This window comes from Canis lupus, chromosome 8, assembly GCF_003254725.2.
Source record: "Canis lupus dingo isolate Sandy chromosome 8, ASM325472v2, whole genome shotgun sequence".
Taxonomy (NCBI): Eukaryota; Metazoa; Chordata; class Mammalia; order Carnivora; family Canidae; genus Canis; species Canis lupus.
In genome coordinates, this window is record NC_064250.1 from 3,076,806 (window position 1) to 3,101,700 (window position 24,895).

At 41.8% G+C, this 24,895-nt stretch overlaps 1 protein-coding gene across 1 annotated transcript; it reads left to right on the forward strand.

Annotated features, from left to right (window-relative positions):
• Window positions 1-319: 319 nt before the first annotated feature.
• OXA1L (OXA1L mitochondrial inner membrane protein) lies at window positions 320-24,598 on the forward strand. The gene is made up of 10 exons (XM_025442824.3): window positions 320-1,088; window positions 1,538-1,696; window positions 2,399-2,612; window positions 22,638-22,781; window positions 23,034-23,119; window positions 23,297-23,461; window positions 23,635-23,739; window positions 23,849-24,011; window positions 24,097-24,177; window positions 24,261-24,598. Exons 1-10 carry the CDS (start codon window positions 1,026-1,028, stop codon window positions 24,386-24,388), a joined length of 1,308 nt encoding a protein of 435 aa, XP_025298609.1. The 5' UTR covers window positions 320-1,025; the 3' UTR covers window positions 24,389-24,598.
• Window positions 24,599-24,895: the final 297 nt, after the last annotated feature.

Below are 24,895 nucleotides of genomic sequence, written 5' to 3' on the forward strand. Positions count from 1 at the left end.
GGGGGATGATTACTAACATACCTTAGAGGATAGAGATAAAGGAAGTTTCTATCACATTCATAATCATACCCAAATAGCGACTGAAATAATTTCAGGCTATTGTATCTTTCCAAACTACACATTATTCAAAAAGGACTCGGGGGTGGGGGGAGGGTAGCACCCTAATTTAAAAGGCTTTATAGGAGTTCAAATATAACCAACCCCCAGCTTTCCAAGCAGAACTTTTTTTTCGTCAAGAGAGAATTTCACCTCTTCTATCTTTGCAAACGCTTTCAGCTTCAAGAAGCAAACAACAAAGCAAGAGAAACCTGGAGTCTGGACAATAAAGATCTTTAATTATCTTACACAACAAAGTCTAGATACAGGTAGTACCAAGGTTGGTGCAATACCTGAAGGACATCAGCAAGTATTGATGTCTTTTCCATACCATCTTCAACATGTTAGCTTTTCATCTTTAGATTTGTTCCCACCTGGTCACAAGATGATACTCACACAACCCCACTTAAGGACGGGAAAGCTGAAAGGTGGGGTCCCCTCTTCAAGCTTTGTCGTTTTATCTGGGAGGAAAATATTTCCTATAAACTGCCTTCCCTCAATTTCTATCAGACGCCAGACTACCCCCACATTTCACTTAATTTACAATTACAATATTATCTAGCAGTAAGAATAGAACATCGCTAGACAGGAAAAATTCACGCCAAGCCCAGTCAAGCCCGTTCGGAACTTATTCTTTAACTCAACAAGTCTGAGGAGAATCACGGATTTGCAGAAGATAGCAAAATTCCCCAGGTTTTTGCAGTTACTACACGACGAAGTCCCTAGCTCCAGAAAACACTGCGAGATCTTGTTAATAGGGCCCTTAGCGTCTTCTTACCCACTTCAAATATGGCCGCCAAGCTCCAGTCTCCTTGACCACCTGACCGCGGCAGCAGCTCTGGCTTCAGGCCCATTTCCAAAAGGGCCTCTTTCCGCGAGGTTAAAGTTATGAGTGCGCAGGCGCGAGCGCAAGTCCCCTTCACGGCAAGATGGCGCTGGGCTTCATGTGCGGACGGCGGGGACTTCTGCGCCTGTTACAGCCACGGCGTCAGGTAAGGAACCCCCAGGGCTAAGCGCCAGGATGCGGCCCTATCCCCATGGCCCGAGCCCGAGACAGCCCGTGCCACGAACAGCATGAGCAGGCGCTGACCTGCTCGCCGGGACCTGCCTCTCTTGACCTCGACTTGCCTGAGGACGCGGGAGGGTTCCGTCCCCGACCCTGAGCGTTCAGGGGTCGCGTATTGTTGCCTGTTGGTGGGTCCCGTATCGCCCCTGCCGCGGAAACTTGAGCCTCGACCTCCGTCCTCTGTGCTCCGGGGTGGGCCTGCGGTAACCGAGAGCCACGACTCCCTATTGCGTGCCTCCGGGCCAGCCGTCTGCGCGCGGAGAGTAGAATCCCTTCACCTGTGCTAGCGGGCTGCCTGCTTCGTGGCGGCGAGTGAGCATGATGAGCGACGTCTGTCCCCGATGAAAGGGCTCCATCCTTCTTTCATCCTCTCAGTTCCACAGCGTCGTAGGGCCCTTGCCCTGGCCGCGAAAACCGCCGACCGCGGGGCTCCTCTTGGCGGCGGGCCGGTGCCGCGATCGCCCGCACTATGTCCTCGCGGCTCCTGGCCTCCGGGGCCTCAGTACCTCTGTGATCTTGTTCGCAGAAGCCCAGGTAAGAGGCGAACCGCCCCTGCGACGTTAGGAATGGCGTTTGTTGATTTTATTTTCTGTTAACTATAACTAGGGAATGTGGCACAGAGTTCTTGGCCACACCTCATACGGCTCCCCGGAATGGTAGCACCTCTGCTTCGGATAGATTTTCAAGTCAGTGGGAAAATGATCGAAACTACAGCAGGAGAGATTTACGTTATATTCAAAGCATTGTTTGCCATCGTGGTGGCAAGCCAGTGACGGTGTAGGAGAGGTGATTCCAGGTGTGCGTGTGTATTAGAAAAGTTGTAACTTGCATATCAGTGACTTCGTGAATATTAATATTTCTAATGGTGAGGCCAAGTAAATATTTGGGTTTTAAAAACTGAATTGTTTTAAATAAAAATTATGATAGTTTCAGTATCTGCAAAGTCGTGCCAGTGATACTCAAATGACTGAAGTTTGGAAAACGCGGATAGAAGAAATAACTTACTATTAGGAACGGAAGTCATGAAATCTTACTCTAAGTAACATATCTTCCTGCCTAGAGGAAAAAATAAAATGTCCTTTTCAAGCTTTCAATTCTCTGTACACTGTAGGCTAACTGGGAGAACAAGAAGTAGAAAGTCAGTAGAACAACCTGATACTAGTTATTATCTTAGGGGATGTGTGATTTCTCTATGTCCCCCCAACTGAGTATTACACATGACTTCCTTTTGCACAGGTTCAGGCCCCTCCTGTCATTCCTGCAACTCCCTCACCCACAGCAGTAACAGAGGTGGCTTCTGGAGAGACCGCAGATGTAGTCCAAGCTGCTGCCGAACAGAGCTTCGCGGAACTGGGGCTGGGGTCATACACCCCAGTGGGACTGATTCAGAACTTACTGGAATTTATGCATGTTAATCTAGGCCTACCTTGGTGGGGGGCCATCGCTGCATGTAAGGGGAACACATCCTGATCAAGGGTAGAGGAAATGGAAAACTAGGGGTAGAACTTTAAAGCTAGCCCGTTCTGTAAGTGGATGGAGGGAATGCAGTTGACTCTTGAACCACCTGGGGGTTAGGGGCACCAACACTGAAAATCCATTTATAACTTTTAACTCTTCAGTAACTTAAACAGTCAATACATGTTTTGTATGTTACATGTATTCTATATTGTTACAATTAAGTAAGCTAGAGAAAAGAAAATGTTAAAATTATAAGAGAAAGGGGATCCCTGGGTGGCGCAGCGGTTTGGTGCCTGCCTTTGGCCCAGGGCGCGATCCTGGAGACCCGGGATCGAATCCCACATCAGGCTCCCGGTGCATGGAGCCTGCTTCTCCCTCTGCCTGTGTCTCTGCCTCTCTCTCTCTCACTGTGTGCCTATCATAAATAAATAAAAAAAAAATTAAAAAAAAAATTATAAGAGAAAATACATGTACAGTACTGTAAAAGAAAAATCCCCATATAAGTGGGCCCCCACAGTTCAAACCCTATGTAGTTCAAGGGTCAACTGTAGTGTAGAAGCTTAGGGTCAGAAAAGCAGATGATGAGGCCCTCAGATGAGGGATAGAGGCTCTTGACACTTAGATATGCTCTACTTATGTTTCCTAAAGGTCATTATAAAACCACTGAATCACCTGGGACTCAACACACATAGATTTTTTTTTTTTTTTTTTTTTTTTTTTATTTATGATAGTCACAGAGAGAGAGAGAGAGGCAGAGACACAGGCAGAGGGAGAAGCAGGCTCCATGCACCGGGAGCCCGATGTGGGATTCGATCCCGGGTCTCCAGGATCGCGCCCTGGGCCAAAGGCAGGCGCCAAACCGCTGCGCCACCCAGGGATCCCAGATTTTTTTTTTTTTTTATTTAAAGATTTTATTTATTCATGAGAGAAGGAGAGAGGCAGAGACATAGGCAGAGGGAGAAGCAGGCTCCACACAGGGAGCCTGATGTGGGACTCGATCCTGGGACTCGAGGATCACGCCCTGAGCCAAAGGCAGAGCCAAAGGCAGCCACTCAACCACTGAGCCACCCAGGTGTCCCGAACATAGATATTGAATGTGAGTTTGGGGTTAGAGTAAGGAACCTTGTTAACAGTGATGAAGCTGGACAACAGAAGATTAGGCCAGGTGCTTAAACCCCTCAAATTGGAAGATGCCCACATTATAGTCTTGTGGGCTAAGACTATACTTTAAAATTTTGTTTTTCCTACACCTTACTCCAGCAATCATCCTTTTCCCTGTGTTCTGCTTCTCTGTTTTTACTGCACTATTCTGAAAATATAAACCCGTCCAAGCATAACATGGATTTCTTAAGGAAAAGTCCCTTCTTTTCATCCTTAGTTCTTCTTTCATAGCTGTTATTTAAAAGACTATTCTGTGAGCAGCCCGGGTGGCTCAGCGGTTTAGCACCGCCTTCGGCCCAGGGCCTAATCCTGGAGACCTGGGATCAAGTCTCACATTGGGCTCCCTGCAGGGAGCCTGCTTCTCCTCTGCCTGTGTTTCCCCCGTGTGTCGCATGAATGAATGAATGAATGAATAAATAAATAAATAAAATCTTTTAAAAATAATAAAATAAAAGACTTCTGCACACAGTAGACTTCTTTCCACTCTTTGACATTCAGCAATCTGACTTTTGTTTTTTTGGAAATCTCATACCACCTCATTTGGTTAGTGACATCATTGCTAAACTTATTTTCACATTTGACTTTTCTAAACTTTTTTTCCAGTTTATTTTATTGAAGTGTAGTCTATATTATGTTCCAGGTATATAGCATAGTGATTCAACATACATAGTAGGAAGTGATCACCATGTCACCATATAGAGTTATAATAATTACCTATATTCTCTATGTTGTACATTGCATCCCTATGTTCTTCTTTATCTGTAACTGAAAGTTTGTACCCTTTTTTTTTTTTTTTTTTTCCTTTTTTAAGTTTATTTATTTAAGCAATCCCAGGGCACCTGGCTGGTTCAGTTGATGGAGTGTGCAGCTCCTGATCTCAGGGTTGTGATCCCAGACCACACATGGGTGTATGGGACTTGAACTCATGACCCCAAGATCAAGAGCCACATGTTCCATCAATAGCCTAGCACCCCTGGAAGTTTGTACCTTTTAATTTCCTCCTGTTTTGCCCATCTTCTCCAACCCTCTCCCCTCTAGCAACCAGAATATTCTTTTTTTTTTTTTTTTTTTTTATTTATGATAGTCACACAGAGAGAGAGGCAGAGACATAGGCAGAGGGAGAAGCAGGCTCCATGCACCAGGAGCCCGATGTGGGATTCGATCCCGGGTCTCCAGGATCGTGCCCTGGGCCAAAGGCAGGCGCTAAACCTCTGCGTCACCCAGGGATCCCTAACCAGAATATTCTCTCTGTATCTATGAGTCTGTTTTGTTATTCTAGATTCTGCATATAAGTGAAACTATACGGTGTTTGTCTTTCTCTTTCTGACTTATTTCACATAGCATAATACCCTAGAAGTCCATTCATGTCACAGATGGCAAGATATTCTTTTTTATGGCGGCATAATCTATTGTGTTGGTGTACACCACACCTTCTTTATCCAGTCACCTATCACTGGACACTTAGGTTGCTTCCATATCTTCACTATTATAAATAATGCTGCAGTGAACTTAGGGGTGGATATATATTTTTGGTTTGGGGGGTTTGGGTTTTTTTTGAGATTTATTTTAGAGCATGTGAGAGCAAGCATGTGCATGAGTTTGGGAGGGGGCTGGGCAGATGTAGAAACTCTCCAGACTCCCCACTGAGTGCAGGGCTGGATGCAGGGCTCTGTCTCATGACCCATGAGATTATTACCGGAGTCAAAACCAAGAGCTAGCCTCTCAGCAGACTGAGCCTCTCAGGTGCCCTAGTGCATATATATATTTGAAGTAGTGTTTTCATTTTCTTTGGGTAAATACCCGGCAGTGGAATGGTTGGATCATGGTACTTCTATTAATTTTTTAAGGAACTTCCATACTATTTTCCATAGTGGCTACACTACTTTGCAATCCCACCAGCAGTGTACCAGAGTTCTCTTTTCTCCACATCTCTGTCAACACTTGTTATTTCTTGTCTTTTGAGTCTAGCCATTCTGATAAGTGTTGAGGTGATACCGCATTTTGGTTTTTTTTTTTTTTTTTTTTTGCGCTAAACCGCTGAGCCACCCAGGGATCCCTCATTTTGGTTTGACTTACATTTCCCTGATGGTTAGTAATGTTTAGCACCTTTTCATGTGTCTGTTGGCCATCCACTTGTGTTTGGAGAGATGTCTACTCAGGTCCTCTGCCCATTTTTTAATTGTATTATTTTTGGGATAATAACCCCTTATTGATTATCATTTGCATGTATCTTCTCCCATTCAGTACATTACCTTTTTGTTTGGTTGATGGTTTCCTCCACTGTGCAAAAAGCTTTTTGTTTTGGTATAGTTTCAGTAGTTTATTATGCTTTTGTTTCCCTTTCCTGGGGAGACATATCCACAAATATGTTGCTAAGGCTGATGTCCAAAAGTTTACTACCTATATTTTCTTCTAGGAGTTTTATGGTTTCAGGTCTCACATTGAAATCTTTAATCCAGTTTGGTTTTATTTTTGTATATGGTGTAAGAAAATGATGAAGTTTCATTCGTTTGCATGTGGCTGTCCACTTTTAACACCATTTATTCAAGAGTTTGGTTCATCTTTTCTCCATTATACGTTCTTGCCACCATTGTCGAAGATTATTTGACCATATAAGTATGGGTTTATTCTGGACTCTGTTCCATTCCATTGGCTTATGTATCTATTTTGTACATTACTGCTTTATTGCTTTGTAATATATTTTGAAATCTGGGATTGTGATAACTTCAATTTTGTTCTTAAAATTATTTGGGGTATTCAAGGTCTTGTGTGGTTCCATACAAATTTTAGGATTATTTGTTCCAGTTCTTTGAAAAATGCTATTGGTATTTTGATAGGGATTGCACTGAATGTATAGATTGCTTTGGGTAGAGTGAACAGGACATTTTTTAGCAATATTCTTCCAATCTATGAACATGGTACATCTTTTCATTTATTTGTGTCATTTTCAGTTTATCAGTATTTTTAGTTTTCAGAATACAGGTCTTTCACTTGCTTAGTTATTTATCCCTAGATATTTATTCTTTTTGGTGCAATTGTAAATGGAGTTTACAAGTATCAGAAAGTATCTTTCTGATACTTCATAATTAGTGCATAGAAACACAAGAGATTTCTGTATATTAATTTTGTATCTTGTGGCTTTACTCAATTCATTTATTACTTGTAATCAGTTTTTTAGTGGAGTCCATAGGGCTTTCTATGTATATCTTCATGTATTTTGCAAGTAGTTCTACTTCTTTCTTACTGGTCTGAATGCATTTTATTTCTTTCTCTTGTTTGATTGCTGTGGTTTGGACTGCCAGTGCTGTGTTGAATAAAAGTGGCATGAGTAGACATGGCTTGTTACTGATCTCAGTATTTCACCATTGAGTGTGATGTTAGCTCTGGGTTTTTCATATATGGTCTTTCTTATGGTAAGGTATATTCTCTCTAAATCCAGTTTGTTGAGAGTTTTATCTTGAACAGATGTGGAATTTTGTCAAATGCTTTTTCTGCATCTATTAAGGTGATTAGGGGGCACCTGGGTGGATCAGTCTGTTAAGTATCTGCCTTTGGCATAGGTCAAAATCCCAGGGTCCTGGGATTGAGCCCCACATTGGGCTCTCTGCTCAGCGGGGAACCTGCTTCTCCCACTCCCTCTGCTTGTGCAAGCTCACTCTCACTTTCTCTCTCTCTGTCAAATAATATCTCTTTTTTAAAAAGATGATCATACAGTTTTTCTTTCAGTTTGTTAATGTAGTAAATCACATTGGTTTGTGACTATTGAACCATCCTTGCATTACCAGAATAAATCTCACTTGATCAGGATGAATAATCTTTTAAATGTATTTTTTTTAAGATTTTTGATTTATTTATTCATGAGAGACACACAGAGAGGCAGAGACACAGAGAGAGAAGCAGGCCCCATGCAGGGAGCCCAATGCGAGACTCTATCCTGGAACCCCAGGATCATGCCCTGGGCCAAAGACAGGTGGCACTCAACCGCTGAGCCACCTAGGCATCCTGCCTTTAAATGTAATCTTGAATGAGGTTTGGTAATAATTGCGGGGTTTTTTGCACCTGTGTTCATCACAGATTTTTTGGCCCGTATAGTTTTCTCTTTCTGTAGTATCTTTGGTTTTGGTGTCAGGATAATGCTAGCCTTGTAGAATGAGTTTGGAAGCTTTTCTTCCTCCTATCTTTTGGAATAGTTTGAGAAGGATAGGTATTAACTTTTTTTTTTTTTTTTTTTAGATTCTATTTATTCGTGAGAGACATAGAGAAGCAGGCTCCCTGCAAGGAGCCCAATGCAGGACTTGATCTTGGGCCCCAGGATCACGCCCTGAGCTGAAGGCAGGCAGTCAACCGCTGAGCCACTCAGGCATCCCTTAATTCTTTAAATGTTTGGTAGAATTCACTTGTGAAGCTGTCTGGTCTTAGACTTGTGTTTGTTGGGAGTTTGCCCATTCAATTTCATTCTAGTAGTCGGTCTATTAGGATTTTCTGTTTCTTCCAGATTCAGTTTTGGAAGATTGTATGTTACTAGGAATTTATCCACTTCTAGGTTGTCCCATTTGTTGGTATATAATTGTTTATAGTAATGTCTTGTAATCCTTTGTGTTTCTGTAATGATTGTTACTTCTCTTTCATTTTCGATTTAATGTATTTGGAACCTCTTCTTGGTAGGTCTGGCTAAAGGCTTATTAATTTGGCTTATCTTTTCAAAGAACCAACTCTTGGTTTCATTGATTTTTTTTTTTTTTTTTTTTTAAGACTTATTCATGAGAAGGCTCCCTTCTCCACAGGGAGTCTGATGCAGGACTCAATCCCAGGACCCTGGGATCACAACCTGAGCCAAAGGCAGACACTCAACTGACTGAGCCACCAGGTGTCCCTTATTGATCTTTTCTATCGTTTTTATTCAGTGTCCATTTCAGTTATTTCTGCTCTGATATTTATTATTTCTTTTTTTCTACTAATTTTGGTCTTTGTTCTTTTTCTGGTTTATTTAAGTGTAAGGTTAGATTATTTGAGATTTTTCTTGTTTCTTGTGTTATAAATTTCCCTCTTAGAACTACTTTTGTTGTGCCAAAGACTTTTTATTTTCACTTGTCTCAAAGCATTTTTTAATTTCCTCTGATTTCCTCATTGACCCATTGGTTGTTGAGTAGCATGTTGTTTAACCTCCACACGTTTGTGTTTGTTTTTGTTTTTCCAGTTTCCTCTGGCAGTTGATGTCTAGTTTCATGCTGTTGTGGTCAGAAAAGATACATAATATGATCTCTGTCTTAAATTTATTTTTTTAAATATTTTATTTATTTATTTATTTGTTTGTTTAATTTATGTATTCATAAGAAACACAGAGAGAGGCAAAGACATAGGCAGAGAAAGAAGCAGGCTCCCTACAGGGAGCCCTATGTAGAACTCGATCCCAGGACCCCAGGATCATGCCCTAAACCAAAGGCAGACACTCAACCACTGAGCCACCCAGGTGCCCTAGTCTTCTTCAATTTATTGAGATTTTTTTTTTTGTGGTCCAATGTGATCTGTCCTTAAGAATGTTACATGTGTACTTAAAAAATATGTATTCTGAAAAAAAAATGTATTCTGTTGTTTTTTTGATGGAAAGTTTTGTATATATCCTTTAAGTCCCATCTGTGGTGTTCAAAGACACTGTTTCCTTAATGATTTTCTGCCTGGATGATCTATCTGTTGATATAAGTGGGTTGTTAAAGTCCCCTACTATTATTGTATTACTGTTTATTTCTTCCTTTATGTCTGTTAATATTTGCTTTAGGTATTTAGGTGTTCCAATATTAGATGGATATTTACACTTATTGTGTCCTCTCTTTTAATTAATCTGTTCATTATGTAATGTCCTTCTTTGTCTCCTGTTAGTCTTTGTTTTAAAGTGTATTTTATCTGATCTAAGTATTGCTACTCTGGCTTTTTTATTTTTATTTATTTTTTTTAAAGATTTCATTTATTTATTCATGAGAGATATATATAGAGAGAGGCAGAGACATAGGCAGAGGAAGAAGCAGGCTCCACACAGGAAGCCCAATGTGGGACTCGATCCTGGGACCCCAGGATCATGCCCTGAGCCAAAGGCAGACACTCAGCCACTGAGCCACCCAGGTGTCCCTACTCTGGCTTTTTTAATTTACATTTGCATGAAACATCTTTTTCCATCTCTTCACTTTCAGCTTGTATGTACCTTTAGGTCTAAAGTGAGTCTTATAGGCAGGATATAGTTGGGTCTTGGGTTTTTTTTTTTTAATCCATTCTACCACCCTCTGTCTTTTATGGTTTTTTTGTTTTGTTTTGTTTTAAATATTTTATTTATTTATTTATTCATGAGAGAGAGGCAGAGACACAGGCAGAGGGAGAAGCAGGCTCCATACAGGGAGCCTGATAGGGGACTCGATCCCGGGTCTCCAGGATCAGGCCCTAGGCTGAAGGTGGCGCCAAACTGCTGAGCCACCAGGGCTGCCCACCCTCTGTCTTTTGACTGGAGCATCAAGACCACTTACATCTAAAGTAATGAGTGTTAAAAAATAAATAAAAAAATAAAAATAAAGTAATGAGTGTTAGGTATGTACTTACTACCATTTTGTTATTTTCTGTTTGTTTTTGTAGTTTTTCACTGTTCTTTTCTTCTCCTCTTGCTCTGTTTGTGATTGATGACTTTAGTGTTCCCTTGGTTTTCTTTTTATTTTTTGAGTAATACAGATTTTGGGTTTGTGGTTACCATGAAGTTGATATTTAACATTCTAATTATATAGTAATCTACATGAAGTTGATGGTCACTCAAGTTCAAACACATTCTAAAAGAACTTCCCTTTTCACTACTCCCCTTCCATGTTTTGTGTTTATATTGTCATATTTTACATCTTTTAATTTTGTGTGTCCCTGAACTAATTTTTAGACATAATTTTACTATTTTTGTTTTTTAACATATTAGCTATTAGATTATAAATACATAATGTTTTTATATGTACATTTTAAATATATTTCTGTGTGTTTGCTTTTACTCCTGGGTTTGTTTTTTTTTTTTTCCTTTCATAATTCTAATTATGGCCTTTTTAATTTTTTCCACTTAAAGAAATCTCTAACATTTCTTGTAAGGCTAATTTAGTGATGAATTCCTGTGACTTTTTGTTGTTTTTGTTTTTTAAAGATTTTATTTATTTATTCATGAGAGACACAGAGAGGCAAAGACACAGGCAGGGGGAGAATCTGCAGGCTCCTCGCAGGGAGCCTGATGTGGGGCTCAGTCCTGGGTCTCCAGGGTTGAAGGTGGTGATAAACCGCTGAGCCACCCGAGCTGCCCCTCCTGTGACTTTTGGTTGGGAAATTCTTCATCCTGCCTTCAATTTTGAATGATAACCTTGCTGGGTAAATATTCTTGACTGTAAGTTTTTTCCTTTCAGTACATTGAATATATCATGCTCCTGAAAAGTCAGCTGATAGCCTCATGGGGTTTCTCTTGTATGTTACTAAGTTGCTTCTTTTATGCTCCTTTTGGAATCCTTTAGTTTTGACATTTTAATTATTACATGTTACAGGGTGGACCTCCTTGGCTTCATCTTGTTTGGAACTCCCATTGCTTCCTAAATCTGGATGTGTTTCCTTCCCCATGTTAAGGAAGTTTTTAGTTTGCTTCCCCCCCCCCCAATAATTTTTCTGCCCCCCCCCTTTCCTTCTGAGATCGCTGTATATATTTTCTATCTCTATTGAAGTTCTTTTTTTTTTTAAGATTTTTTATTTATTTATTCATGAGAGATAGGGTGGGGGGGCAGATACACATGCAGAGGGAGAAGCAGGCTCCATGCAGGGAGCCTGACGTGGGACTCAATCCCGGGGTCTCCAGGATCAGGCCCTGGGCTGAAGGCGGCGCTAAACCACTGAGCCACCCAGGTTGCCCTCTTTGTTGAAGTTCTTGCTAAGTTTATCCACTCCTAGACCAGTGAGTATCTTTATGACTATTACTTTGAACTCTTTATCAGGTAGACTGATTATCTCCCATTTCATTAGTTCTTTTTCTGAAATTTTGTCTTACTCTTTCATTTGTTGGATATTCCTCTGCCACCTCATTTTGCTTCACTTTTTGTGTTTGTTTCTATGAAATAGGCAGAACAGCTAAACTTGAAGAAATGGTCATGTGTATGGTCATCCCCTGTGTACACTGTGTAGCTGGTGACTGGCTGGCTGGCTAGAGCTGTGGCTGGCATGAGCTGGAGGTCGTGTGGCACTCCCATGCTGGGGTTGCCTTGGTGGGATGACCAGAGCTAAAGTGAGTGCAAGCCAGGGTTCTCCACACAGAGGTTGTCCTGGCAGGACAGTTGAAGCTAAAGTGGATACAGGCTGGGGCTGGGGGGTGTTCTAGGGCACTCCAATACAGGGAGCACTCTGGCAGGGTAGCTGGAGCCAAAGCAGGCATGAGCTGAGCGGTTCCAGAGCACTCTGCACCAGGGTTACCCTAGGAAGTCACCTGGAGCTGAAGTGGTGCAGGCCTGGGATGTTTCAGGCTACTTCATGCTTATGTCACTTTGACCATATGGCTGGAGGTATAATAAGCACTGGCCAGGAGTGTCCTAGCATGTGCCACCCTGGGGCTGCCTTGGATTAGATGGCTTGGGCTTTGGTAGGCTAAGATCCTGGGGCTCACTGAGGAGGTAGGCTGGCTAGGATACACATACCCTGCTCTTATCTATGCTATTTAAGGTGGAGGGGGAATATAAACTATGGTACTCACCAGCCCCACCCGCCGACCCAAAGAGAGTTTCAAAAGCTACCCTACCATTTGATGGAATTCTACAACTGGATCCTTTTTAAGTTGCAGCTTTTTTTTTTTTTTTCTTTCTGTGCCCCAGTGCATCCAGGGTTGGTATGGGCTAGGGCCCTGGGGCCCTTGGGCCCTGCTCCCATATGTACAGTCAGGGTGGAAGGAGAATGTAAACTGTGGTGCTCTCTAGCCCCTAAGAGCTGGAGAGAATTCCAGCAGCTCTCCCACTGCCTGGCAGGGTTCTAGAGCCAGTTCCTTTGTGATTTAGTGGCCTACTTATTTATTAATGATGTCACGACCCTGAGATCAAGAGTCATATACTCTACCAAGTGAGCCAGCCAGGCACTGCTAGTTGTCCTTTTAAACTGCTTTTTTTTGTGCCCAGGGCAAAACAGTGTTGTCTCTCCCCATTGCAGGTCACAGTTTGTGGAGGTTCCCTTAATTAGCATGTGTCCATCTCTCCTGCCATTCTCTCTGTGGTCTCTTTTGTTATGCTGAAGATGATCAATTAGCCCTCAGTTCTTCAGGAGGAATTGCTCTGTAAATAGGTGTAGATTTTGGGATCCCTGGGTGGCGCGGTTTGGCGCCTGCCTTTGGCCCAGGGCGTGATCCTGGAGACCCGGGATCGAATCCCACATCGGGCTCCCGGTGCATGGAGCCTGCTTCTCCCTCTGCCTGTGTCTCTGCGCCTCTCTCTCTCTCTGTGACTATCATAAATAAATAAAAATTAAAAAAAAAAATTAAAAAAAAATAGGTGTAGATTTGGTGTGTCCATGGAGGAGGTGAGTTCAGGGTCTTCTACATTGCCATCTTGGACAGGAAGCCAGGTAGTATGGACACTTTAATAATATTCTTTGAATCCATGAACACAGTTTCATCTTTCCATTATTTGTATTGCCTTTAGTTTCTTAAGTCAGTGTCTTAACAGTTTTCAGAATACAAATCTTTCCCCTCTTTGGTTAAATTTATTCCTAGGTATTTTATTCTTTTTGATGCAACTGTGGATGGGATTGTTTTCTTAATTTCTCTTTCTGATAGTTCACTATAGAAATGCAATGAGTTTCTATATATATTTTTAACAAGATTTTATTTATTTATTCATGAGAGAGAGAGAGGCAGAGACACAGGCTGGGGAAGAATCAGGCTCCCTGCCAGGAGCCTGATGTGGGACTCGATCCCAGGACCCCAGGATCACGACCTGAGCGAAGGGCAGACGCTCAACCACAGAGCCACCCAGGTGCCCCTATATATACTACTGTATCCTGCAAACTTACTGAATTAATATATTCCAATCATTTTGAGGTGAAGTCCTTAGGGTTTTCTCTATATAGTAATGTGTCATATGCAAATAGTAACAGTTTACTTTTTCCCAATTTTATGCTTTTTTATTTCCTTTTCTCATCTAATTGCTGTGGTAGGACTTCAAGCACTGGCATAACTTGTTTTATTGTGCTTTGCATTTTTTACATATTGAGGATTTGTGGCAACCCTGCATCATGCAAGTCTATCAGTGCCATTTTTACAACAGCATTTGTTCACTTCCTGTCTTTGGGTCACATTTTGGGAATTCTCACAATATTTATATTTGTCTTAGTGTTTGTGATACATTGCAGTCGTTTTGGAGTGTCATAAACTGCGCCCATATATAACAGTGAATGTAGTCAATGTGTGTGTGCTGACCATTCCACCAACCGGCCATTCCCCCTGAGGACTCCCTATTCCCCAAGACACAACAGTATTGAAATTAGGCCAGTTAATAACCCTACAGTGGCCTCTAAGTGTTCAAGTGAAAGAAATAGTCACGTTTCACTTTTTTTTTTTTTTTAAGATTTTTTAAAAATTATTTATTTATTCAGGAGAGACACAGAGAGAGAGGCAGAGACATAGGCAGAGGGAGAAGCAGGCTCCCTGCAAGGAGCCTGATGTGGGACTTGATCCCGGATCCTAGAATCATGCCCTGGGCCAAAGGCAGACGCTCAACCGCTGCGCCACCCAGGCGTCCCTACATGTTTCACTTTAAATCAAAAACTAAAAATGATTAAATTTAGTGAGGAAGGCATGTAGAAATCTTAGGCCAAAAGCTGGGCCTCTTGTGCTAGTTAGCCAAGTTGTGAATGCAAAAAAAAAGTTCTTGAAATTGAATGTTATTCCTTTGAACACAAGATATAAAAAATGAAACAGCCTTATTGCTGACATGGAGAAAGTTTCTGTTTTCTGGATAGATCAGAGTAGTCACAACATTCCCTTAAGTAAAAGGCTAGTTAGTCTAAAGCAACACCCTCATTAATTCTGTAAGGCTGAGAGAGAGAAGGATGCTGCAGAAAAGTTAGAAACTAGAGGAGGTTAAAAAAAAAAAGAAACTAGAGGAGGTTAGTTCATGAGGCTCAAGAAAAGAAGCCATCTCCATAACAAAATACAAGGTGAAGCAACAAGTTATCTGGAAGATCTAGCTAAGAGAATTAATGAAGGTCACCACACTAAACAGCAGATTCTCAACATAGATGAAAACAGCTTTATACTGGAAGAAGATGCCGTCTAGGACTTTGACAGAAGTCATGACAGGCAAGATTCTTGGTAGGAGTTAATGTAACTGGTGACTTTAAGGTGAAGCCAGTACTCATTTCCTATTTTGAAAATTGCTGTATCTACTCTGCTTGTGCTCTATAAATAGAACAGCAAAGTCTGAAAAACACATCTAATTAGAACATGGACTGAATATTTTAAGCCTACTGTTGAGACCTAGTCCTCAGGGGAAAAAAAAGGTGACCATGCATCTGGTCACCTAAGAGTTCAGATGGAGATGTAGAAGACTGATATTTTCTTTTTTTTTTTTTTTTTTAAGACTCATGTTTTCATGTCTACTGATGCAACATCTATTCTGCAGCCATGGGTCATGGAGTAATTTTAAGTAATTTCAAGTCTTATTTTTTAAGAAGTACATTTTGTAAGGCTAAACCTGCTGTAGTGATCCCTCTGATATATCTGGGCTTTTGGAAAGGCTTCACCATCCTAGATGCCATAAAAAACATTCATGACTCATGGGAAGAGGTCAAAAATATCAACATTAATAAGAGTTTGGAAGAAATTGATTCCATCTTAATGAATGACCACAGAGGAAGTAACTAGGGATGTAGTGGAAATAGCAAGAGAACTATAAGTGGAGCCCTAAAGATGTGACTGAATTGCTGCAGTCTCATAAAACTTGAATGAATAAGGAATTGCTAATGGGTGAACAAAGAAAGTGATTTTTTTTTTAAGATTTATTTATTCATGAGAGACAGAGACCTAGGTAGAGCGAGAAGCAGGCTCCATGCAGGGAGCCTGATGTGGGACTTGATCCTAGGACTCCAGGATCATGCCCTGGGCCAAAGGGAGGCACCCAACCGCTGAGCCACCCAGGCATCCCAGAAAGTACCTTCTTAAGATGGATTTACTCCTGGTGAAGATGCTATGAAGACTGTTGAAATGATAACAAAGGATTTGGAATATTACACAAACTTAGTTGATAAAGCAGTGGCAGAATTTGAAAGGATTGACTCCAATGTTTTAAAGAAGTTTTACTGTGGGTAAAATGCTATCAAAGAGCATTGCATGCTACAGAGAAATCATTCATAAAAGGAAGAGTCAATTGATTTGGCCGACTTCATTGTTGTCTTTTTCAAGAAATTATCACAGCCACCCCAGCCTGTAGTAGCACCACCCTGATCCATGATCAGCCATCAACATCAAGGCAAGACCCTCCATCAGCAAAAAGATTACAAATTGCTAAAAATTCAGTGACGGTTAGCATGTTTTAGCAATAAAGTACTTTTTAATTAAGGTATACATGGGTTTTTGGATATAATGTTATTGCGCCTAATAAACTATGATATAGTGTAAACACAACTTATGTGTTCTGAGACACCATTAAATTCATTTGACTCACTTTATTGTGGTATTCGCTTTGCTTTGGTAGTCTAGAACCAAAACTGCAACATCCCCAAGGTACACCTGTACTATGTTGAATTAAAAGCAGTGAGAGGGACACCTGGGTGGCTTAGTGGTTGAGCGTATGCCTTTGGCTCAGGTTGTGATCCCAGAGTCCTGGGATCAAGTCCTGCATTGGGCTCCTTGCAGGGAGCCTGCTTCTCCCTCTGCCTATGTCTCTGCTCTCTGCGTGTCTTTCATGAATAAATAAAAATCTTTTTTTTTTTAAGACTTTATTTATTTATTCATAAGAGACAGATGGAGAGAGAGAGGCAGAGACACAGGCAGAGGGAGAAGCAGGCTCCATGCAGGGAGCCCGACAGGGACTCGATCCCAGGTCTCCAGGATCAGGCCCTGGGCTGAAGGTGGCGCTAAACCACTGAGCCACCTGGGCTGCCCAATAAATAAAAATCTTAAAAAAAAAAAAAAAGCAGTGAGAATGGGCATCCATGTCTCTGATCATAGAACAAAAGCTTTCAGCTTTTCACCAGTATTTTAGCTGAGAGTTTGTCATATATGGCCTTTATTACGTTGAGGTATATTCCCTCTATACCTTCTTTACTATGACTTTTTATCATAAATGGATTTTGAATTTATCATCAGATGGTTTTTCTGTGTCTATTGAGATGATTTTTATCCTTTTTGTTAATGTGTATCAGTGTTGTGTATATTGAACCATCTTTGCATTCCTAGAATCTCACTTGATTGTGATGTATGATCCTTTCAATGCATTCTTGCTAATATATTGTTGAGGATTTTTACATGTATGTTCAGGGATATTGGCTGTAATTTTCCTTTTTTTGTGATGTCTTTGGTATTAGGGTAGTGCTGGCCTTACAGAATGTGTTTGAAAGCTTTTCTTCCTCTTTTTTCCTTTTTTTTTTTTTTTTTTTTTTTTGTTGTTGTTGTTGTTGTTGTTGAAAACTTTGAAAAGGATTGGTATTAACTCTTAAATGTTTGTTAGAATTCACCTAGGAAGCTGTCTGGTATTGGGACTTTTGTTGGGAGTTTGATAATCCATTCAATTTCATTACTAGTAATCTGTTCAGATTTTCTGTCTCCTCTTGATTTGTCTTGGGAGATCTTATGTTTCTAGGAATGTATCTGTTCTAGGTTGTCCCATTTGTTGGCATATAATGTTTACAGTAGTGCCTTACAATCCTTGTGTTTCTGTGGTATTGGTTATTCTTTTGTGTATGATCTTATTTATTTTGACAAGTCTGGCTAAAGCTTTATCAGTTTCATCTTTAAAAAAAAAAAACCCTCTCTTAGTTTTGTTGATTTTCTCCATTATAAGTCTATTTCATTTATTTCTGCTTTAATCTTTGTTACTTCCTTCTACTAACTTTGGACTTTGTTCTTTTTCTAGTTCAGTTAGCTGTAAGGTTAGATTATTTGAGATTTTTCTTGTTTCCTGAAGTAGGTCTATACTGCTATAAGCTGCCCTCATTGAGCTGGTTTTGCTGCATCCCATAGGTTTTGGACTAATTGTTTCTATCTTCTTTTTTTTTTTTTCTTTCATTTCTTCCTTGACCCATTGGATTTTTAGTAACTTGTTTAGCCTTCACATGTTTGGTTTTTCCATTTTTCCCTCTTTTCATTGAGTTCTAGTTCCATCCCATTGTGGTTGGAAAAGATGCTTGATGTGATTTCAGTCTTCAGTTTTAGACTTGCTTTGTGGGGATGCCTGGGTGGCTCACTGGTTGAGCGCCTCCCTGATCCTGGAGTTCCAGGATCAAGTCCCACATCAGGCTCCCTGCATGGAGCCTGCTTCTCCCTCTGCCTGTGTCTCTGCCTCTCTCTCTCTCTCTCTCTCTCTCTCTCTGACTCATGAATAAATAAATAAAATCTTTAAAAAAAAAAAAAAAAGACTTGCTTTGTGGCCTAACATGATATATCCTAGAGAATGTTGTTGTGCACTAGAAAAGAATGTATATTCTGCCATTTTGGGGTTTTGTTGTTTAATGTAATTTTTAAGTTTATTTACTATTTTTTTCTAAGATTTTATTTATTCATGAGAGAGAGAGGCAGAGACACAGGCAGAGGGAGAAGCAGGCTCCATGCAGGGAGCCCAATGCGGGACTCGATTCCGGGACTCCAGGATCACACCCTGGGCTGAAGGTGGTGCTAAACCACTGAGCCACCCAGGTGTCCCCTACTGTTTATTTTTAGTAATCTCTACACCCAATGTGGGGCTCAAGCTCACAACTCCAAGATCAAGAGTTGCGTGTTCTCCCAACTGAGCCAGCCAAGCACTTTTGATTCTGGTGTTCGGGGATGGAATGCTTTGTGTATGTCAATTAAGTCCATCTGGTCTTCTTTTTGTCCCCTTAAGATTGTATTTATTTATTTAGAGCACAAGCAATGAGGAGGTGCAGAGGGAGAAGCAGTCTTCTGGAGTTTCTATCCCAGGACACTGGGATACTGACCTGAGTCAAAGACAAACACTTAACAGACTAAGCCACCCAGGCACCCCAGTCCATCTGGTCTTATGTGTGGTTTAAAGCAAGTTCCCTGATTTGCCGTCAGGACAATCTATCCATTAATGTAAATAGAGTGTTAAAGTCCCCTACCTTTATGATATAGCTGTCCGTTTCTTCCTTTTTGCCTGTTAACATTTCCATTATGTATTTAGCTGCCCCTGTATTGTGTGCATATTTACAAGTGTTATGTTCTTTTGGGATTTTTTTTATCATGTAATGCCCTTTTTTGTCTCTTATTAGTCTATTTTGTCTGATACAAGTATTGCTACCCCCAGTTTTCCATTTCCATACAATGTTTTTGTCCATCACTTTCAGTCTGTGTCTTTACATCTCATATATGAGTCTCTTGTAGGCAGCATATAGGTGGGTTTTGTTTTGGGGGGCGGTTTTTGATCCATTCATGAGTCTCTTCAGGCTTTTTGGGATTCTCTGTGCTCTTTGGATTTGAATGTCAGTTTCCTTTGCCAGGTTAGGGAATTTTTCAGCCATTATCTCTTCTTCTTCTCCTGGGACCCCTTTAATGCCAATATTAGTTACACCTGATGTTGTCCCAAAGGCTCGGTAAACGATCCTCAGTATTTTTCTTTGTTCTTTTTGCTGTTCCTATTGGGTGGTTTCCACTACCTTGTCTTCACTGATTTGATTCTTCTGTATCACCCAATCTGTTAATTCCCTCTAGTGGACTTTTTTTTTTTTTTTTTTTTTATTCATTTATGATAGTCACAGAGAGAGAGAGAGAGAGGCAGAGACACAGGCAGAGAGAGAAGCAGGCAGAGAGAGAAGCAGGCTCCATGCACCGGGAGCCCAACGAGGGATTCGATCCCGGATCTCCAGGATCGCGCCCTGGGCCAAAGGCAGGCGCCAAACCGCTGCGCCACCCAGGGATCCCTAGTGGACTTTTTATATCCACTACTATATTCTTCAGGTCTGATTGGGTTTTTTAATAGTTTCTGTTGAACTCATTGTGGGATGCGTAGGTGGCTCAGCAGTTGAGCATCTGCCTTTGGCTCAGGGCGGGACTCTGGGATCAAGTCCCACACCAGGCTTCCTGCATGGAACCTGCTTCTCCTTCTACCTATGTCTCTGCCTCTCTCTCTGTCTCTCTCTCTCTCTCTCTCACGAATAAATAAAATCTTAAAAAAAAAAAATGAAGTTCTCATTGTGTTCATTCTTTGGAGTTCAGTGAGTATGTTTATGGCCATTACTTTGACCTTTTTATTTGGTAAATTGCTTATCTCTTTTGTTTAGTTCTTTTTCTGAGGTTTTGTCTTACCCTTTCATTTAGAATATACTCTCTGGTTTCTTCATTTTGCCTAACTCTCTATGTTTCTTTGTATTAGTTAAATCAGTTCTGTCTCCTGGTCTTAAAGGAGTGGCTTTTTGCAGGTGTGCTGTAGCACAAACTTCTTGGGCACCTGAGCCAGGTTCTTTGTGTGGGCCGTGTGTACCCTCTTATGGCTGGGTCACTGTTGGTGTAGGCTCAGTGGTTTGCAGGGCTATCCCCTGACAGCTGCCTGCAAGGCTCAGCCACAACTTCTTCAGGTATGCTGCTGGTAAGCAGGGCTGCCCACCTCCCCAATCCTAAGAGGCCCAGCTACTACTGCTGTTGGGTGGGCAGGTGTGGGGAATCGGCCCCAGCACAGACTACGAAGCCCAGCTGTGACAGTTGCATTCCACTGGTGGGTAGGGCAGGCCTCCTGGGTGGCTGTGAGCTCCAGCTATTGCAGGTGCTCTAATATGCAGGGCAGGGGCTGCTTGGTGGGGTGGCTGTGGTGTAAGCTGAGACCACCTGCTGGGTGTGACAGCAGAAGGGTGCAGAGAGCCACTTAAGAGGGGCTGGGTTGATCAAACCGGTACTAGCATAGTAGATGGAGAATATTAGAAATGGTGCCTGCCAGCTATTCCATCCCCAGAGAATGTTCCAACAGATCCCTGCCCTGCCAGTGCATACCCTAAAGTTAGTCCGTGGATCTCCTTCATGTGTAGCCCAGACATTTTTCAAACTGCTGCCTCTGTGCTGAAACTTCACCAAGTGAGATTGTGCTGCACCTCCCAGGTATAAGCCTTATTGGTGGTTTTTTTTTTTTTTTTTTTTTAAAGATTTTATTTATTTATTCATGATAGTCACACAGAGACAGAGAGGGAGAGACACAGGCAGAAGCCTTATTGGTTTTCAAAGCCAGGTGTAGTGGGGGCTTGTCTTCCAGGGGAAGGCTGGGAACTCAGTATGGGACTTGGACCCTTTGTTCCACAGGGAAAGCCTTTAGGATTGTTATATCCCTCCCAGTTGTGGGTCCTGACTGGATCATGTCTGTGCCTCCTACCCAACTCATGATGACTTTTTCTTTATATACTTAGGTGTATAAAATCTGTTCTGCTAAAAAAATAAATAAAATCTGTTCTGCTAAAGTCCTTTATGCAGAGATAGTTCTGTATGTAGCTGTAGATTTTTGTAAATTCTTGAGAGGATAGAAGCTCAGGATCGTTCCTACTCCTCCATTTTAATCCCTTTGAGCCTAGAGTCCTGTGTTAAACACTTTATTTTTTTTGTGTGTGTGTGTGTTAAACACTTTAAACCTTGAAATCTATCCCTTGGCTTTTGTGATCATCTTCCCTGATTTTCTTCCACTCTTTCTGAACACTTCTATTGCCATTGCCCAGTTCTCAGTCTACTCCTTCAGGGCTAGCATCCTCTGTTTCATCCTTAGCTTCCCATCTCTTTCCACCCCACATCAGCCATCATAATGTTGATAAAGCCTAAATCCATATTCCACACACCCCACACACACCATCACCCTCTCTTCTCATCTCAGACCCTCTTGCTGGTCTACAGATGTATAACCTAAGTAAATATTTGTTGGAATTATCAGGAAATAGGAAGTGTAAGCAAAGAAACGGGGAAGAGCTAAAGCAGTAAGCCACCAGATTACTACCTACCTTAGGGATTTCTAGGATAGTGGCTTTCAAACTTCATTCCTGGGAGCCCCAGAGTTCTATAATGGTAACTCTGAGAAAAGCAAAGGCCAGAGCCTGAACAGTTCTATAGCCAGACTACCCCCTCACCCAGAGCAGTTCAGTTTTATCTGTTATGTATATTGGGGCTACACTAAGAGTTGAGGGTAGAGGGCAGCCCGGGTGGCTCAGCGGTTTAGTGCCACCTTCAGCCCAGGGCGTGATCCGGGAGACCTGGGATTGAGTCCCCCATTGGGCTCCCTGCATGGAGCCTGCTTCTCCCTCTCTCTTTCCCGCTCTGTGTCTCTCATGAATAAATAAATAAAATCTGAAAAAAAAAAAAAAAAGGGTTGAGGGTGGAGGGATTCTGTTGGTAACAGAAAAGTTCAGAAACCACTGAGCTGGAAAAGTATCTTCTCTCACCTCCTTTTGTTAGAGGAAATAAACAGTATTCTTGGCCATTTGTTTACAGACGTTAATGCTAAATTTTTATGATATCAAAGCAGAGGACTAAGCCTTGGAAGAACTAAATCACCCCTGCCCTTTGTTTTGGGTGACATTTAGCAAGAGTCACAGTGTTGAAAAGACTAGAATAAGAAACACTCTTTCAGTGAGGACCTAAAAACCTTCAACCTTCTGACTGAAGAACTGCTTTAATTTCACTCCAGTCCTAGTATGTGTTTTCCAGGTACCGTCCTTGCCCGCTGCCTGGTGTTTCCTCTCATCGTGAAGGGCCAGCGAGAAGCAGCCAAGATCCACAACCACTTACCGGAGATCCAGAAGTTTTCCACTCGAATCAGAGAGGCCAAGTTGGCAGGAGACCAGGCTGAGTGTGAGTTAAACACAGAATGCGCATAGGAGAGGACCACATTTGCACTTTCCTCACATTCTGCTGAAGGAGGGGAATGGCCTAAATCAGGAGTTGCTAGAGGTGGGCAAGTTCTAAAGCTCTACTTGCTTCTAAGGCCTAATGTTTCCAGTGACTGGCCAGGGTCGGGTAGAAATTTTATGGGCCAGGTGATAAGGATGGTCACCTCTACTGATGTAACAATTAGCCCAATCATTAACTTCCCCTCATTCACAGTTTACAAGGCCTCCTCGGAAATGACATTTTACCAGAAAAAGCATGATGTTAAACTCTTTAGACCTCTTATTCTACCTCTGACTCAGGTAAGCAAAAACTCTTTCTTTCTTATTTTATCCTATACCAGTCAGATAAACTCCTCTGTTTCCCATGCCCTAGACCCCAAAAAAGCAGGTGGTGGTAATAGTGTTTTCAGTAATGGAGTAATGAAAATGTCCCTTTTGCTAAAGGATCCTGACACTGTTTATCCTGTGTAATAATAGGCCCCGATCTTCATCTCCTTCTTCATTGCCTTGAGAGAAATGGCCAATCTTCCTGTGCCCAGCCTACAGACAGGTGGCCTCCTGTGGTTCCAGGATCTCACACTGTCTGACCCCACCTACATATTACCACTGGTAGTCACTGCTACAATGTGGGGTGTCCTTGAGGTAAGCCCAGGTTGGTTAAGTGCCAGGCCTGCATGGTGGGGAGTGGAGGTAAAGTAGTTATGCTAAATTGTCATTCTTTGCCGCATAAGATAGTTGATAGGTTGAAATCTGAGCCATATTCTCTAAAATTGACATGCATTTGCTACTTTTTTTTTTTTTTTTTTTTTTTGCAGTTAGGTGCTGAGACTGGTATGCAAAGTTCTGATCTTCAGTGGATGAGAAATCTGATCAGAGTGATGCCCCTGGCAGTCTTGCCCATAACTATCCATTTCCCCACGGTAGGTAATGGCTTAGGAACTGGCTCCAAGCCTTTCCACTGAGCCTAGCCATCTCCCATCAAGCTGATAGCAGATGACAGCTCCTGAGTATGGTCTCTTTCTTATCCAGGCAGTGTTCATGTACTGGCTCTCCTCCAATATGTTTTCCCTGGGCCAGGTGGCTTGCCTCCGGATTCCAGCCGTACGAACTATACTAAAAATCCCCCAGCGTGTTGTGCATGACTCCAACAAATTACTTCCACGGGAAGGTTTCTTAAAAAGCTTCAAAAGAGGTAAGGGCCTGTCCTCAGTGAAACAGGACTGGGGGGAAGTAGTCTAAAGGTGGGTATAAGACTAAGTGTCTTACTCTTTACACAGGGTGGAAGAATGCCGAACTGGCACATCAGCTACAGGAGCGTGAACGGCGCATGCAGAATCAGTTGGAACTAGCAGCTAGGGGTAAATAACCCTGTCAGGATAAATATCTGTGATGTGGTTCTTCCTTTCCTGTGTTCATCGAGATTTGTTTTCTCTTGCCTCAGGTCCTTTACGACAGACCTTTACCCACAACCCTCTGCTACAGCATGGAAAGAATCAGCCTCACAGCAGCTCTGATAGCAGCAGTGCCAAGCCAAAGTCAAAGCAGCCCTGGCGTGACACGCTTGGCTGAATTCTGTTCATGCTCGACTGGTAGGAACTCTCTCTTCAAAGACTCAGCCTCAAAACAAGATTTGATACGGAGTCCATGCCCCAGACCTGGAAACGGGAGTGAGGGGCATAGAGATCTTCATTTTTAAAAGTGGATTCCATTACAGGCTCTCACATCTAAAAGAGCCAAGTGATCTTGCCATCCACAGAATTAATAAACTTCTGTACTACATGCTGCTTCTTGATACTTATTAAACAAGGAAATGGAATGTGTACTTCAGAAAACTGAAGAATTGATCGATTACTCCTGCCCCTGCTCTTAAACTCCTACCCCGTACATGGATTTTTTCCATCCACATTTATTTATCTTAGCCTATAAAATATTCAAGAAGTACATGTGCTCAAATTTTTAGAATTAATTGCTAAGAACAGATGTTGATATTTTCACAGCATTTTGCTAGAGCAGCTTGGGTGTGTTTTCTTATATAGTGACTGGTTGCATCAGGCACTGGCAGCTGACTTGAAAGGA